Source organism: Sinocyclocheilus rhinocerous, unplaced genomic scaffold, assembly GCF_001515625.1.
Source record: "Sinocyclocheilus rhinocerous isolate Xijiao unplaced genomic scaffold, SAMN03320098_v1.1 scaffold1082, whole genome shotgun sequence".
Taxonomy (NCBI): domain Eukaryota; kingdom Metazoa; phylum Chordata; class Actinopteri; order Cypriniformes; family Cyprinidae; genus Sinocyclocheilus; species Sinocyclocheilus rhinocerous.
The window spans coordinates 57,833-73,719 of NW_015655993.1; the positions used below are offsets into that span (position 1 = coordinate 57,833).

At 36.5% G+C, this 15,887-nt stretch overlaps 1 protein-coding gene across 1 annotated transcript in view; it reads right to left on the reverse strand.

Annotated features, from left to right (window-relative positions):
• The window catches only part of LOC107719023 (zinc finger protein 729-like), a gene marked incomplete at its 3' end in the record, with an annotated part of 85,488 nt that overhangs the window by 38,917 nt on the left and 30,684 nt on the right, over positions 1-15,887 (reverse strand). Inside the window, exons 2-5 of the mRNA XM_016526312.1 lie at positions 12,836-12,986; positions 3,488-3,912; positions 1,962-2,409; positions 1,268-1,877 (exon numbers count right to left, since the gene is read on the reverse strand). Coding sequence (XP_016381798.1) covers positions 1,268-1,877; positions 1,962-2,409; positions 3,488-3,912; positions 12,836-12,986 — 1,634 coding nt within the window. The remainder of the gene's footprint in view (positions 1-1,267; positions 1,878-1,961; positions 2,410-3,487; positions 3,913-12,835; positions 12,987-15,887) is intronic.

Sequence of the window (15,887 nt, forward strand, 5' to 3'; positions counted from 1 at the left end):
AATTCGTTTTGGCATGTCGTTTATATTGCTATAGCTTCTTCTATTTTTAATTCTTGTTCTTTTCTAAATACTGTTAATTGAAAGGATTTGTTGTGGAGTGAGGGGAACTAAAATAGCCTAGCTATGTTTACAGTGTTTATTATAATGTTTGTAAACATTTTGCGTCGGCATTAGGCCTATTTTTGAATGAAAAAATAAAATGCGACTTATACGCGACTTGTTTTTTCCCCCTAAAAAACACATTTTTTATACGCGTAGCGTATTTTAACCATGCAGCAAACCTTTTTAAATATTTTGATAAATTACTGAAAGAATAAATAATTAAATTACTTTTTAAACCGTTTAACTGATTGTATTAATCGGTCAAAATTCTTACGGTCGGTTAACCGGTTAAAATGAACATCCCTAATACTAACTTTTCAATCTGCTACGTTACTGAGTCTGACAAACTATGTTGACTTAGGAAATGTGATGTGACCGATGTTATAAGCATGAGTTCTGGGACACGGTGTGGCTGGTATAAACACAAGCATTGACTGCCGCAATCAGCTCCGGTGCACCGCAGACGTGTGCAGTGATGTGCAGATCCGCTCTAAGGTCTGCTGTTAAAAATGAACCATCCATTCATCATATCATCATGCAAAATTAAGAATTGGAATCATTGTAATGGGACAATCAAATATAGGTGCGGGTGGGTGGCGGGCAGATAATTTGAAGCAGCGGACTGGGTTGAAGTTTGAGCTCATCCACGTATCTCTACTCTACAGTGCCCTGGGTCGCCAGTAGCAAACAATGGAGCGCGCTCTGCTGGACAAATTAAGTAATTAAACCATTTAGAAGCATTTCATCTGCATAATGGCGGCGCTCATCGTTTATTCAGGAAAAAGGTCTACATGTTCTGTAAAAAAAAAAAAAAAAAAGTTCATATCGGCGGCATATTTGCAGATACCGATATATCTGCAACAGGCTCATATTGGCTGATAAAATCAGCAAAACGATATATCGGTCGGGCTCTAATGAAAACCCCAAACTCACTGACAAGGTCACTGATGAGTTCAACAGTCATTTTAATCCCATCAAATCTGGTCGACAACTGCTGTGCACAATTATGATCTATTTTAATGCCTTGAAGATGATTTGTGTTAGACTTCAGACTTTTTTGACATAAAGATGAACTACTTACTGTGATTTCAGACTGCGGTGATCTGGTTTCTCCACTGCATGGATCTTCTCATGTATCTTCAGGTAACTTTTAATAGCAAAACACTTCCCACATTGATCACACGTGTGCGGCTTCTCTCCAGTGTGGAACATCTCGTGTGTTTTCAGATATCCTGACTGTCTGAATCTCTTGTCACAGTGTGAACACTTATAAGGTTTCTCTCTGCTGTGGATCCTCTCATGTGTTTTTAGATTTGAAGACCGACTAAATCTCTTGTCACAGTGTGAACACTTGTAAGGTTTTTCTCCAGTGTGAATCCTCTGGTGCAGTTTTAAACCATTTGCTGAAGTAAAAGTCTTCCCGCACTCAAAGCACATGTACTCTCTCACACCACTATGTGTTTTCTGATGTACATGTAAAGTTTGCGGCAGTGAAAAACTCTTTCCACACACAGAACATGAATGCGGTTTCTCCTTCGTATGAACTGTCAGGTGTGCCTTCAGGACTGATGCCCTAAGAAATGTTTTGCCACACTGATCACATGTGAACGGCTTCTCTCCGGTGTGGATCCTCATGTGAATCTTTAGATTTTGTTTATGTAAGAATCTCTTTTCACAGTGATCACATGTGAACTGTTTCTCTCCAGTGTGGATTTTCATGTGTGATTTAAGGTGTGCTGATCGGAGGAAACCCTTCCCACATTGATGGCATACATGTGGTTTCTCTCCGGTATGAACTCTTATGTGAGCATCAAGACTATGTTTGGATGTGAAATAGTTTCCACATTGTTCACATACATACGGTTTCTCTCCGGTGTGGATCTTCATGTGTTCCATTAGACCTGGTTTTTGTCTGAAGCTCTTCCCGCACTGATCACATGTGAATGGTTTTTCTCCAGTATGAACTCTCAAGTGAAGCTCAAGATGTTGTTTGTTTGAGAATCTCTTTTCACAATGATCACACATAAACGGCTTTTCTCCGGTATGAACTTTAAGGTGAACGTCAAAATTTGGTTTAGTTGAGAAACTCTTTCCGCACTGATCACATCTGAACGGCTTCTCTCCGGTGTGGATCCTCATGTGAGCCTGAAGAACTGCTTTGTCTGAGAAACTCTTTCCACACTGAGTGCATGTAAATGGTTTCTCTCCAGTGTGGACCCTCATGTGAATCTCTAGATTATATTTCCTTGAGAAACTCTTTCCACATTGATCACATTTGAACGGCTTCTCTCCAGTGTGGATCTTCATGTGTCCTTTAACCTGTTAGCCTGATGAAAACTCTAAACTCTGCATTTTATTAAATGTTTTTTTCAGACCATGTCATGTGATTTTATTTTGAGAAGACTTTAAAAATGCTAATTGATGTTTACTGTCATCATCTAAGCATCCGTTCAGTGTACTGTCTCTATTGATTTATTGTAGCTTCGGAGTATTTGTTGGTTACAAATATGTATTTGGCTTCGGATAAAAAAAATATAATAATAATATTATTTTTAAGTATTCTGCAAAGTGATAAAGACCATGTCGATTTTCATTGCATTATAAATATACTCTATTGCAGGGGTGGCGAACTCCGGTCCTGGAGAACCTCAGCCCTGCAGAGTTCAGCTCCAACCCTAATAAAAACTCACCTGCCTGTAGCTTTCTAGTAACCCTTCAGACCTTGATTAGCTTGTTCAGGTGTGTTTGATTAGGGTTGAAGCAAAACTCTGCAGGGCTGCGGCTCTCCAGGACCGACGTTCACCACCCCTGCTCTATTGTTATAAAAATACCTGACATGGATTAAAGAACACAGATAAAGCATATATTGTTGCAATCATGTGTTTATTGCCTTCATGTTTCTCTATCTGTATTTTATTCAGCTGCAGCGATTGTTGGATGCCATGACTGTTCTTCAGCATCATGAATGAATGAAGAATAAGGAATAAACACCAACCTGTTTGTTCTTCAGTATCTTCAGTGTGTTTCATTCTGCAGGGTTCTGGAATTGTTGTGGGAGGAGCTAATCTGCCAAAATAAAACTATATCAGCTACTCGTTTTCATAATAAATGACACTTCTAAGTGATTTATGTCTGTCTTTCTATTCATCGTAAAGTATTTGATGCCAATTCATAAATCACTTTTATTGCAAATCCTAACATTATTCTGCGTCTTCAATAAAATGGAGTCAGATATCAAGAAACATAAGAATACAAGTAATGCAATGTAAATTCTTGCAAAAATAAATAATGGTAAGAAAAAACATTTGAAAGCAGACACAAGAATAAATGTACATATTTGTAACCAACAAATACTCTGTCGTTTCTCTCCGGTGTGGATCTTCATGTGTTCCATTAGACCTGGTTTTTGTCTGAAGCTCTTCCCGCACTGATCACATGTGAATGGTTTTTCTCCAGTATGAACTCTCAAGTGAAGCTCAAGATGTTGTTTGTTTGAGAATCTCTTTTCACAATGATCACACATAAACGGCTTTTCTCCGGTATGAACTTTAAGGTGAACGTCAAAATTTGGTTTAGTTGAGAAACTCTTTCCGCACTGATCACATCTGAACGGCTTCTCTCCGGTGTGGATCCTCATGTGAGCCTGAAGAACTGCTTTGTCTGAGAAACTCTTTCCACACTGAGTGCATGTAAATGGTTTCTCTCCAGTGTGGACCCTCATGTGAATCTCTAGATTATATTTCCTTGAGAAACTCTTTCCACATTGATCACATTTGAACGGCTTCTCTCCAGTGTGGATCTTCATGTGTCCTTTAACCTGTTAGCCTGATGAAAACTCTAAACTCTGCATTTTATTAAATGTTTTTTTCAGACCATGTCATGTGATTTTATTTTGAGAAGACTTTAAAAATGCTAATTGATGTTTACTGTCATCATCTAAGCATCCGTTCAGTGTACTGTCTCTATTGATTTATTGTAGCTTCGGAGTATTTGTTGGTTACAAATATGTATTTGGCTTCGGATAAAAAAAATATAATAATAATATTATTTTTAAGTATTCTGCAAAGTGATAAAGACCATGTCGATTTTCATTGCATTATAAATATACTCTATTGCAGGGGTGGCGAACTCCGGTCCTGGAGAACCTCAGCCCTGCAGAGTTCAGCTCCAACCCTAATAAAAACTCACCTGCCTGTAGCTTTCTAGTAACCCTTCAGACCTTGATTAGCTTGTTCAGGTGTGTTTGATTAGGGTTGAAGCAAAACTCTGCAGGGCTGCGGCTCTCCAGGACCGACGTTCACCACCCCTGCTCTATTGTTATAAAAATACCTGACATGGATTAAAGAACACAGATAAAGCATATATTGTTGCAATCATGTGTTTATTGCCTTCATGTTTCTCTATCTGTATTTTATTCAGCTGCAGCGATTGTTGGATGCCATGACTGTTCTTCAGCATCATGAATGAATGAAGAATAAGGAATAAACACCAACCTGTTTGTTCTTCAGTATCTTCAGTGTGTTTCATTCTGCAGGGTTCTGGAATTGTTGTGGGAGGAGCTAATCTGCCAAAATAAAACTATATCAGCTACTCGTTTTCATAATAAATGACACTTCTAAGTGATTTATGTCTGTCTTTCTATTCATCGTAAAGTATTTGATGCCAATTCATAAATCACTTTTATTGCAAATCCTAACATTATTCTGCGTCTTCAATAAAATGGAGTCAGATATCAAGAAACATAAGAATACAAGTAATGCAATGTAAATTCTTGCAAAAATAAATAATGGTAAGAAAAAACATTTGAAAGCAGACACAAGAATAAATGTACATATTTGTAACCAACAAATACTCTGTCTGTTGACACCAATAAAATTAGCTTTAAATGGCAATTTACAGGAGATCTGAAGACATCAGCATAAATAATGAGGTGAAAACAGGAACTATTGACATGAAATAAAGAGTCTTTTCAGCAGCTCTGTTAATATCGATGAGCCTCAAAGTATTTCGCAGAATCTGTTCCAGTATATTTTAACAATGTAAAGTAACTAATAAATTTGATCTGGCAAAGATTAAAAGAGTGTAGTGAAGATTCAAAGAGAGCAGAAATAAAATGGTATCAGCAGGTCTGAATGAATTCATCATAATTTTCCTCACATGCTCGCTGCTGCTGCACTGAAAGAAGACGCCAGAAAAGACGCACAAGTAGCGCTGCAGCCGATGAAAACAATACAGAAATGAGCCTGTAAAAATGTCGCTTAAACAAACTGTATAAACTGTGTTTGATGTCTGTTAAATACCATGAACTGCTCGACTCTTCTTCTTCTTCTTCTTCTGTGGGCTTCGCAGGGGCGTCGCACCCGTGGGGGATGTGGGTGTTTTAACACCCACACTTTTCCCGGTGAGAGGGTTCAACACCCGCAGTTTTTCTGCAGTTTTTCCGCAGTTTTGCACAAACGCCTTACTACAGTCGCTCCTCCGTTTCTCTGGCCGCTCTGTGTCTGCGCTCGCTGCGGCTGCCTCCTCTCCCCCTCCCTCTCAAACATGACACCGGCTTTGAGCGAAAACAAAATAAGGGGTATCGCCCATCCCTACTTAATGTCTTCTTCTTCTTCTTTGACGTTTAATGGCGGTTGGCAAACCAGCTTTGGTGCATATTCCGCCACCTACTGGAATGGAGTGTGAGGCGCTGATACCAGAAGAGAGACAGAAAAAAAAACGGAAATACAAATAATAAGAAAAAAATTATAATACCACCTACCATGTTTCCCTATCATTTGATGTGATTTGTTGAGGGCAGGGTTTAATGTCGAGTTGCATACCAGCTTTTAGGCAGCTCCTGTGCTGGAGTGTGAAGTGATTTCAGTCTAGGTGTGCTTTTTAAATCTATATTCTGTTCTTAAGATCACTATTTTAAATGAATTTTAAAACAGCTTTTATAATTTTAGCTAATGACATAAAATTTGAGGGTCTCGTGGTGAAGTATGCCGATTTACATCTGTAATTAATCGGTGATGTTTAGTGCATTGTGCGGAAGCCTCATTTGTAACACCACTGACCATTTTTCTACAACCTCCATAGATAGCTTCCTGGATTTTTTCCACAATATATTTAACATTCCTTCCTCTCTTCCACAATACTCCATCATCTGCGTATAATGCTGTTTTAATTCCTGGATGGATCCTTCAAACACATTAATCATAATATTAAATAAAACCGGACTTATAGCACTACCCTGAGGTGTTCCATTTTCTACACTCATCATCTGAGATAATGTATTACCCACTTTGACTTGAATTGATCGACCAAATAAGAAACTTAAAACCCAATTATAAAATCTACCTTCAATTCTTATTCTCTGCAACTTCAATAACAATCCTTCTCTCCACATCATATTGCATGCCTTTTCAATATCTAAAAAGACTCCCACTAACACTTCCTTCATTGAAAACGCTTTCTTTATATCAGGAATGCCAAATGGCCCTTTTGTTACTCAAGATATGTTTGGGACAGGAAAGCAGAAGTCTTCGATAATTTTTGACCCTACACATCTTTGCACCAATAAAATGTGCAACACTTTGTTTTTCTACCAAATTATATGTAATATCTAAATATTATATTAATATTTAACTTACATTGGAAAGTTTCCTATGACCTCTCACGAGATCTCGGCAAAAATATCAGGATTTATTCCAAAACAATGCATGATGGGATACACAAAGCCACAAAAGCGCTCCGGAGAGGTATTCAAAATAGTGGCTGCGTCCGCAATGGCATACTCAATGAGTACGTACTTAATTTTAATAAGTACTTACTTAACGAGCATTAAACGAGTACGCAGGCCAGTAGCCAGCTATGAGGTCACTGAGGTCCGGACCTCGGTAAATTGTTCAAATTCAAAAATAAAATTTGTTCTCTAAACAACTAATCTCATACTCAGTTTACAAAACAAAAAAAACAAAAAACAAAAAAAAAACAGAAATGGAACAGAAAATCAAACAACTTCAAGACATCAATATAAATAACCCAACAGAAGAAACACAAAATAAATTAAGAGAATACAAATTAAAATTAAATGCAATAATCAACAAACATACTCAATTCCTGATTCATAGGCTCAGACAAGAAGAATTTCACCATAATAAATCTGGTAAATATTTGGCAAATCATATCAAATGAAACAAGAAAACAGAAACAATTTCAGTTATTACAGACCCAGCAGGGAAATCCACCAAGTTCCAACACACTGGAAGAAATGAACAAAATTTTTCAAAAAATTATATAGCAAATTATACTCGTCAGAAAAAGACCCCAATCAAAATGACCAACTCAGTTCTCAACAGTATCAATCTGCCACAACTGAATGAACACCAAAGAAACAGCCTAGAACAGTGGTTCTCAAACTTTTTTGGTCGCGCCCCCTTTAAACCTATAAAAAAATCTGGCGCCCCCCATCCCCCCTTTCCCGAATCCTCATCCCACCTCAGACTACCAAATAATTTCACTAAACATTTTTCATGCTGTCCGCTAAGGCATAGGACACACACAGGCTTTCCCCCTCACCAACGACATTAAACACTGTGTCTACACCGCACGCGGGCGGCAAAATACAGTAGAACCCGGGTGTGCCTCACACGTCCTGAAAAGTGAAGCTGCTGGCTCTTTGATCGCCCCCTGGTGGCTGGCTACAGTACTGGTCACAAACCCCGCCCTCTCCATGTAAACGAATGGGACTTGAGTCAAAATAAAAAAATAAATTACACTTCCAATACAATTTTCCGAAAGATGGTTTTGGTCATTTAATGTAGTTGTTGTCATGCTGATATATGTTCAATTGTTCGTTTTTGTGATAAGTTTGATTTTAGCTAGTAATTTGATGCTATAAAAACGGGGCGTGTCGTTATGGTTGATTGGGTCTGCGGGAATTTGGGCGGGAGTTTGATACCGTGGCTCCACCTCACGACACTACTGCGCAGACTCTGGCTCCAAATGATGTCATTTACTCAAGATGGCAGCGGCCATGCTGAGAGGCTTGGCCTTCACTGTTCTATAGTTGAAGGAATAGGAGACTATTCGTCGTCCATCTTTTTTTACAGTCTATGGTAGGGCTGTGCAATTAATCGCATGCGATTGTCATGCGCATCTCGTCAGTAAAGCCGGTTCCGTGATTAGTAGTAAATCTCCATTACCTGCTTTCAGATGGAGCAGCATTTACTACACAGAGCCATAGTTCAAAAAATGGTTCCAAAGAATTAGCCTATAGAATAGAAAAGGTCACACCATCTATAATTTTCTACAACCGGTTTCATTAAAGGTAGAGTAGCATCCACCAATACACTCAGACTATTCAACTTAATGTATTATTCTTCAATTCAAAAAGCAAGAACCATCATAAGCCAGGTTTCCATCCAAAGATTTTTAACGAAAAAATATTTAGCACTTCAAAATTTTTACCAATATAGCTGATGGAAATGCCATTTATCGATAAAATTTCTCATGTGTCGACATTATCTTTTTCTGTTTAACTTTAGCGCATAAATTCTATATCAATACTTCAAATGTTGCAAAAAAATAGTTTGGAAACACTTTTTTTTGAGAAAAGGGGGCTTTAACGCAAATAAATGTGGTGTCACATGGCAGAATTAGCCTATAGGCAGTGTTTGTGTTCATGGTGTTGCTCACTTTAAAGCACCCTTTCCCTGTAGTTCAAAAGCGCATTAAATCATATTCATATTATTAAATTGCATCTAAAATAATTTTATATTTGGTAAGAAAAAAAAGAGTTACCTCTTAAACATACTCATCTTAATTTGATGTTCCTTTAGTAGCCTACGTTTTTTTTTACAGTGCAATACTCAGTTTAAATAGCCTGTAGTCCGTGCCATTCAGTGTGACCACCATACATACCCCCGTGATATTACTATGCCAAGCACATTTTGTTTTACGTGTTGTATATATTATATATATAAATAATATAAATAATTGTAAGAAAAACATTTGAAATCATAAATACAGAAATAAATGAACATACAGTACAGTGACATTTAAAAACAACCTTATGTCTGGTATGCAATAAATACTGACAGTTAAAGGTATGGGTGGGTGATTTCGGAAAGGCTAGCAATAGCGAGTTAGCTTTGAAAGCAAGATCCCACCTTCCCTGCTAATTACTCTTCAAAGCCACTCCTCCTCCAAAACACATGAGTGCACAGTCTGCACACAAACAGACCAGAGGCTAACCAGCGATACGAGGAGGACGCTGAGGATTGAATGCAACGCTGTCAGATTACCTCATGTCTCATTCACATGTAAAACATTACAGCACAAAGCACATAATATAATAATAATAATAATGCCTTTCATAGCGTAATGAACGCGCTGATGACGTATCATGTCTGCGTAAACAGGGTGCGCAGAGGTATGCAAATACATATTTGTTCATCAAGTACTTTCACTTTAAATGCGCTAAAATCCCATCCTCAACCCATTCAGAAGTACCAGTACTTACGGAAACCTATACGTAGTAGCCAGAAAGAAATGCTAATTTTAAAGAAAAACGTCAGACGTACTTCGAGGTTTTTGCCTCTGAACACTTCATATATATATATATATATATATACATTTAGACCACTTAACTTTGCTATCAGGATGTGAAGAGAATTTCAACCAGCATAACAACAAATGTGTTTTAACTAAATCACCTCCCCTGCCTTTATTAAAACACCCCAATGTTCAACAAACTCCTAATAATTAACTAGTTACAGTGTAGCATCTGCATATCTATCTTGTTACAGTGCTTGGTGTAAACCACTGATTTATATAATGATCGCTCATTTCTTTCTAAACTGTCATCATGCAGTGAAAGTGTTCGATCCGGCAGAGAGGATGACTGACAGCCAAAACACTGACCCAAAATCACCTAATTTGAAGTGTATCAGTCACACATAATTAGTTTTTAGGATATGTGTGTAAATTAATTTTCGCTTCAGGTTTTATCTGCAATGTTTCTGGTCTTTTCGGGCAGGATAAGCCATATATTGAAATCGTGTCTGATGCTCACTGACGACACAGGAAGTGATCCAACACTAAATGTATTTCTACGTAATTATGCAGGAAATATTAAACATGAACATATATCTGGTAGTAGTATCACAAATTGATTCGAATATACAATAAATATTACAACACAAGCCTCTGTTACTATGTTGTTCTATACTGTATTGAAATTCAAAGCTTACCATGCATCATCTTGGAAATGAAGCTTCATGTCTTTAAGTCCGTTCATCTGATGTTTGCTATACTGTAATTAATATGATGCAATTTTTTTAAGACGCAAGGTAAATTCACAACATTAAACAAATAACATTTTACATGCAGCACGTTTGCATTGTAAGAATGTACAGAAATACTTCAGATCTAAAAAAAAATGTTGACTCGTTGGGTGACAGTTTATTAGAGCATATCAATACTACGATCTTTCTTAATTTATCCCCAGGGCTCAATTAATACCGCGTTCCTGTATTCATTTCTACTTACAAGAGAAGCACAGAAGGATCAATTACAAAGCTACATGACAGTATATATTCCATCAGCGTTTCCTAAATACATCTTAAGTGGAAGAATAATTCAGTCCTTTTAAAAACAACAGTGAAGAACCAATTAAAATTAAATCTCAGGCCTTGAGAGGTGTTAGCCTCTTCTTCAGCTTCCTGAACAAGAACAGTTTGTAAAAGCTTCTATTTTCCTTCATGAAAAAGTAAGCAAATTACAAGTGATACATATGCATTATAAGACAATTGAACATGATTTGAAACTCATAAGAAAACAAAATTATATAACTTTCTGACATTGTTCTTTGGGGAGGAACTCCATCTTTGAGTTGATCTGAATTTCACAGTTGAATCTGCTGGTTTTGAAGATGAAGGTGAACTTTATTCATTGTGAAAACTTTAGATAATGTTTCTTTGTCATGTCACTTGCAATGGGTGGTTAGGAAGGATTTATCCAGATGATATTTTATTGCTTGATGCATTATTGTGTCCCATTTAGTGATGATGCAGCATCAGACCTGAAAGCAGGGGTGGACTGGGGCTAAAAAGTGGCCCTGGACTTTCTAACCCCGATCAAAATGCCATCTATTTTTTATTGAAATTCTTTTTTCATTAACATTAATGAATGACTGGTGGTATACTTTTTTGCATTATAATTTGTCTTTCCTGGTGTATATGACTAATAGTAAATAATTTAGAAGAATTTTTACACAGAAGACTTGGAATGTATTGCGGAATGTGGACTGATTTTATGGTGCCTTTCTATTGGTCCTTCAGAAATCATTCTAACAAGCTGATTTGCTGCTCAAGAAACATTTCTTATCATTTTAAATGTTGAAAACAGTTGTGCTGCTTCACAATTTTATGGGTAAGATTAAAAACATAGCCTATATACATTAATACTTTTATTTAACAAGGTTGCATTAAATTAAGCGACAGTAAAGATATTTATACTTATTACAGATCATTTATATTTCATATAAATGCTGTTCTTCAACTGTTTATCAAAATTCTGAAAAAGTTAAAGCATCAGTTTCCACAAAAAATATTAAGCAAAAACAGTTTCCACATTGATAATAAAAACCAATAGCAATATTCGATCACAAATAATATCTGATAATAATTAAGCAGCAAATCAGTATATTAGAATGATTTCTGAAGGAATGTGACACCGAAGACTGGCGTAATGATGCTAAATAATCAGTTTTTAATCAGAAATAAACTACATTATAACATTTTTAATAGAAAACCACTTTTAAGTGTAATATTTCATAATATTGATATTTTACTGTACTTTTGATCAAATTCAGTCTTCTTTCAGAAAATAAATTACACTTATTTCAAACATTTGACTGCCAGTGTGTAATGCATGTGAAATAGGCTAGCAAATTATATTTTTATTATAATATATACTACTTTCCTAATCATGGCACTTGAAAGCAAAAGTCTTCACATTTACAATGTTCTAGACATGGAGCAGCATTTACTACACAGAGCCGTAGTTCACTGACAAGTTTCACTTCATAACGTCAGTCGAGTGTTTGAAATAAATCCTTCTGTGAGAGAATAAGGCACGCAACATATTTCATAGTATTCTAAGCAGTGATAAAGGCATTGCATTATAAATATACTTTATTATAATAAAAATTATAATAATAAGAACTCAGATAAATCATATATTGCCGTAGTCCTGTGTTTATTAGTCACGTTGAATCAATAAAAGCAGTTAAATCTTCGGTTTATCCAGCTACCGCTATAGGCATTTCCTGGAGTTCTCTGGCATTTGGATGGAGATTTACTGCTGATCACAGAACCGTGCTTCACTGAAAGATACGCATGACAATTGCAGCTTGTGTCTAATCGCGTTTTCGATTCCATTTCAATTTATCGTGCAGCCCTAATTAACGGCATTAAGAAATTCGAAAAGGCCAGTAGTTTGTATCCCTGAAAATTAATGTCTGTCGTTTAACTTTTTTTTTTTACCGCAAAAATTGCTGAATTGTCTCGCCATTCAGCTGCTTACATCTTACCTTAGCTCACATTTACTAGAATTCATTCTATATATTTACGCAATTGGCCGGCCCACTGGGAAAACTCCCGGTGCTTCAGATGGCCAGTCCGCCACTGCCTGAAAGTGCTGGATCTGAAGATGATCTACTTACTGTGATTGTTTTTTGTATGACTGTGTAGATTAGATGAATTATTGAAACACTTCCCACATTCAGTGCAGTGATACGGTTTCTCTCCAGTGTGAATCCTCTCATGTGTTTTCAGGATTCCTGAATTACTGAATCTCTTGTCACAGTGTGAACACTTGTAAGGTTTCTCTCCAGTGTGGATCCTCCCATGTGTTTTCAGATTTCCTGACCGACTGAATCTCTTGTCACAGTGTGAACACTTATAAGGTTTCTCTCCAGTGTGGATCCTCTCATGTGTTTTCAGATGTGTTGAATGATTGAATCTCTTGTCACAGTGGGAACACTTGTAAGGTTTTTCTCCAGTGTGAATCCTCTGGTGCCGTTTTAAACAGTTTGCTGAAGTAAAAGTCTTTTCACACTCACAGCACATGTACTCTCTCACAACATGTATTTTCTGATGTACTTTCAAATTTGGTAGACATGAAAAACTCTTTCCACACAAATGACACAAATGTGGCTTCTCCTTTGTATGAACTGTCAAGTGCTGTTTCAGGGCTGAAGCCCATAAAAAAATTTTACCACACTGATCACATGCATACAGCTTCTCTCTAGTGTGGATGTTCTTGTGATCATAAAGGTGTGCTGCTTGTGTGAAACTCTTCCCACACTGATCACAAGTGAATGGTTTCTCTCCAGTATGAACTCTCATGTGAACATCAAGACCATATTTGCGTGTGAAACTCTTTCCACACTGAGGACAAGTGAAAGATGTCTTGGCTCTTCTTTTCTTTAAATCTTTCTGTTCGGTTTGAGAGCAACTCAAAGGTTTTTCTCCAGGATTGACATGATTTGTCTGCTCAACTTCACTTGATTCTTCATTCTCCTTGTTTTTTTTAATCAACTCTGAAATAAAAGTTAAAAAAATAATTATGTAACTTGAAAAAAAAAAGCAGAGAAATGTGAACATACAAGTGAACCCTGTAGCAACTCATAATGTAATAACTGCACATAATGTAATAAGTATTACAGTATTATTGTAATAGAATGTCCATAATGTAATAATTTTCTCAAAACGTAATAAAATCTTGAGCTCATAATGTAATAACAATTATTACATAAGAAATGTATTACATAAACTCACCAAAAATATTGTTAAAATATTTTGGCTTTCAGAATTCTGATGTTGTTAGAACACATAAGAGAGAGAGAAAAACACCTAAAAATATGAATATGAATTATAAATGAGTATAATCGGTATTAGGTATAATAAGAAGACTTGTTAAATATAATTATATTAAACAGCTACTGTAATAGTACTATAGTGAATATTAAGTCAAAGACAAGTTTCTTTTTGTGTTATGTGATAGGTTTGATTTTGACATATGTATTACATAAACTCACCAAAAATATTGTTAAAATATTTTGGCTTTCAGAATTCTGATGTTGTTAGAACACATAAGAGAGAGAGAAAAACACCTAAAAATATGAATATGAATTATAAATGAGTATAATCACTGTAGTTATAATAAGAAGGCTTGTTAAATATAATTATAATTAACAGCTAGAGTAATAGTATTATAATGAAGAATAAACCAAAGACAAGTTTCTTTTTGTGTTATGTGAAGCAAGGGCATATGTATGATTTTGACATTGGTGGGGACATAAATTATAAGCAGCCCAGTATCCACCTTATTTTTCCCATAAGAGCATGAGCGGACATTTGTACATTTAATGTGTTTGGCTTCCGGTGTCACCCGCTTCCAGCTATTTTTAGCTGTACAAAAACCGATTGTTTTGCGACTTGATATTTCAAACTGGTGTGTCTTACCATATTATTTTTATGTATTATCCTAATTATGAAAACACTGGTTTGTAGTGCAAACCGTTTTACCGTTTACTGCACTTTGTTATTCTTCTCGCTATTGCCCTACAGTAGTTAATGAACCGGAAGTCTCGCACATTGACAGAAAACAGATTACTTCCGTGTTGAAAAATAAGGTGGATATAAGGGACTATCAAAATATTTGTGCTGTTATTTAGCCCACAGTATGTATATACAAATTGTATTACACATTTACGAAACATGTTCACGTCTGAGATTCATTTTAGCATTTATATAGAATAACTAAACTATAGCTGAACTTTACATACCTGCAAACTTACAAGAGGTCAAAAAGTTGACATAGTTCTGCATATGGTTAGAGAGTCGGACTCGTAACCCAAAGGTTGCGGGTTCGAGTCTCGTACCAGCAGGGATTGTAGGTGGGGGGAGTGAATGTACAGCGCTCTCTCCCACCTTCAATACCACGACTGAGGTGCCCTTGAGCAAGGCACCGAACCCCCAAATGCTCCCCAGGCGCCGCAGCAAAAAAATGGCAGCCCACTGCTCCGGGTGTGTGTTCACTGCTGTGTGTGTGTGCACTTTGGATGGGTTAAATGCAGAGCACTAATTCCGAGTATGGGTCACCATACTTGGCCACATGTCACATCACTTTCACTTTCATATGACCCTTGTAGGGGGATCTGGGAGCATCGCCCCCATAAGAAAATTTTTGAGAATTTAACATGTAAATGAAGCGTTCTGGTGCATTATGGTAAAGGAAATTTCCTTTATTTTGTTGTAATAAAGGACAACATATGCTTCAAGTAAAAAAAAAGCACATTTATACCACAAACTTTTTGGACAGTGCAACTCTGTTGTCATCTGTGTTCATACTTCTCTTTGTGAGCAGTGGAGTAATTTATTTTTGCAAATTTTAATGTTCACATTAGAGTGTACATACTATCAACAAACTCCATCTTTCAGAGGAAAGAGAAGCTGCATCTGAAGTGGCATTAGATGTATTTACACAGACTGTTTGATGAAGCTAAGGTGCCATAAATGCATTTACACCACAACATTTAAAATGTATAAATAATTTTATAAGGTTACTGTTTTAAATATTTTTGAACATACAAGCTAAAAATGTTGGGAAAAATGCAATACTTTTAAATATGAAACCAAACCACCAGTAGATGATGGTAAATGACTGTTTTAAAGGGGTCATATGATGCGATTTCATTTTTTCCTTTCTCTTTGGAGTGTTACAAGCTCTTG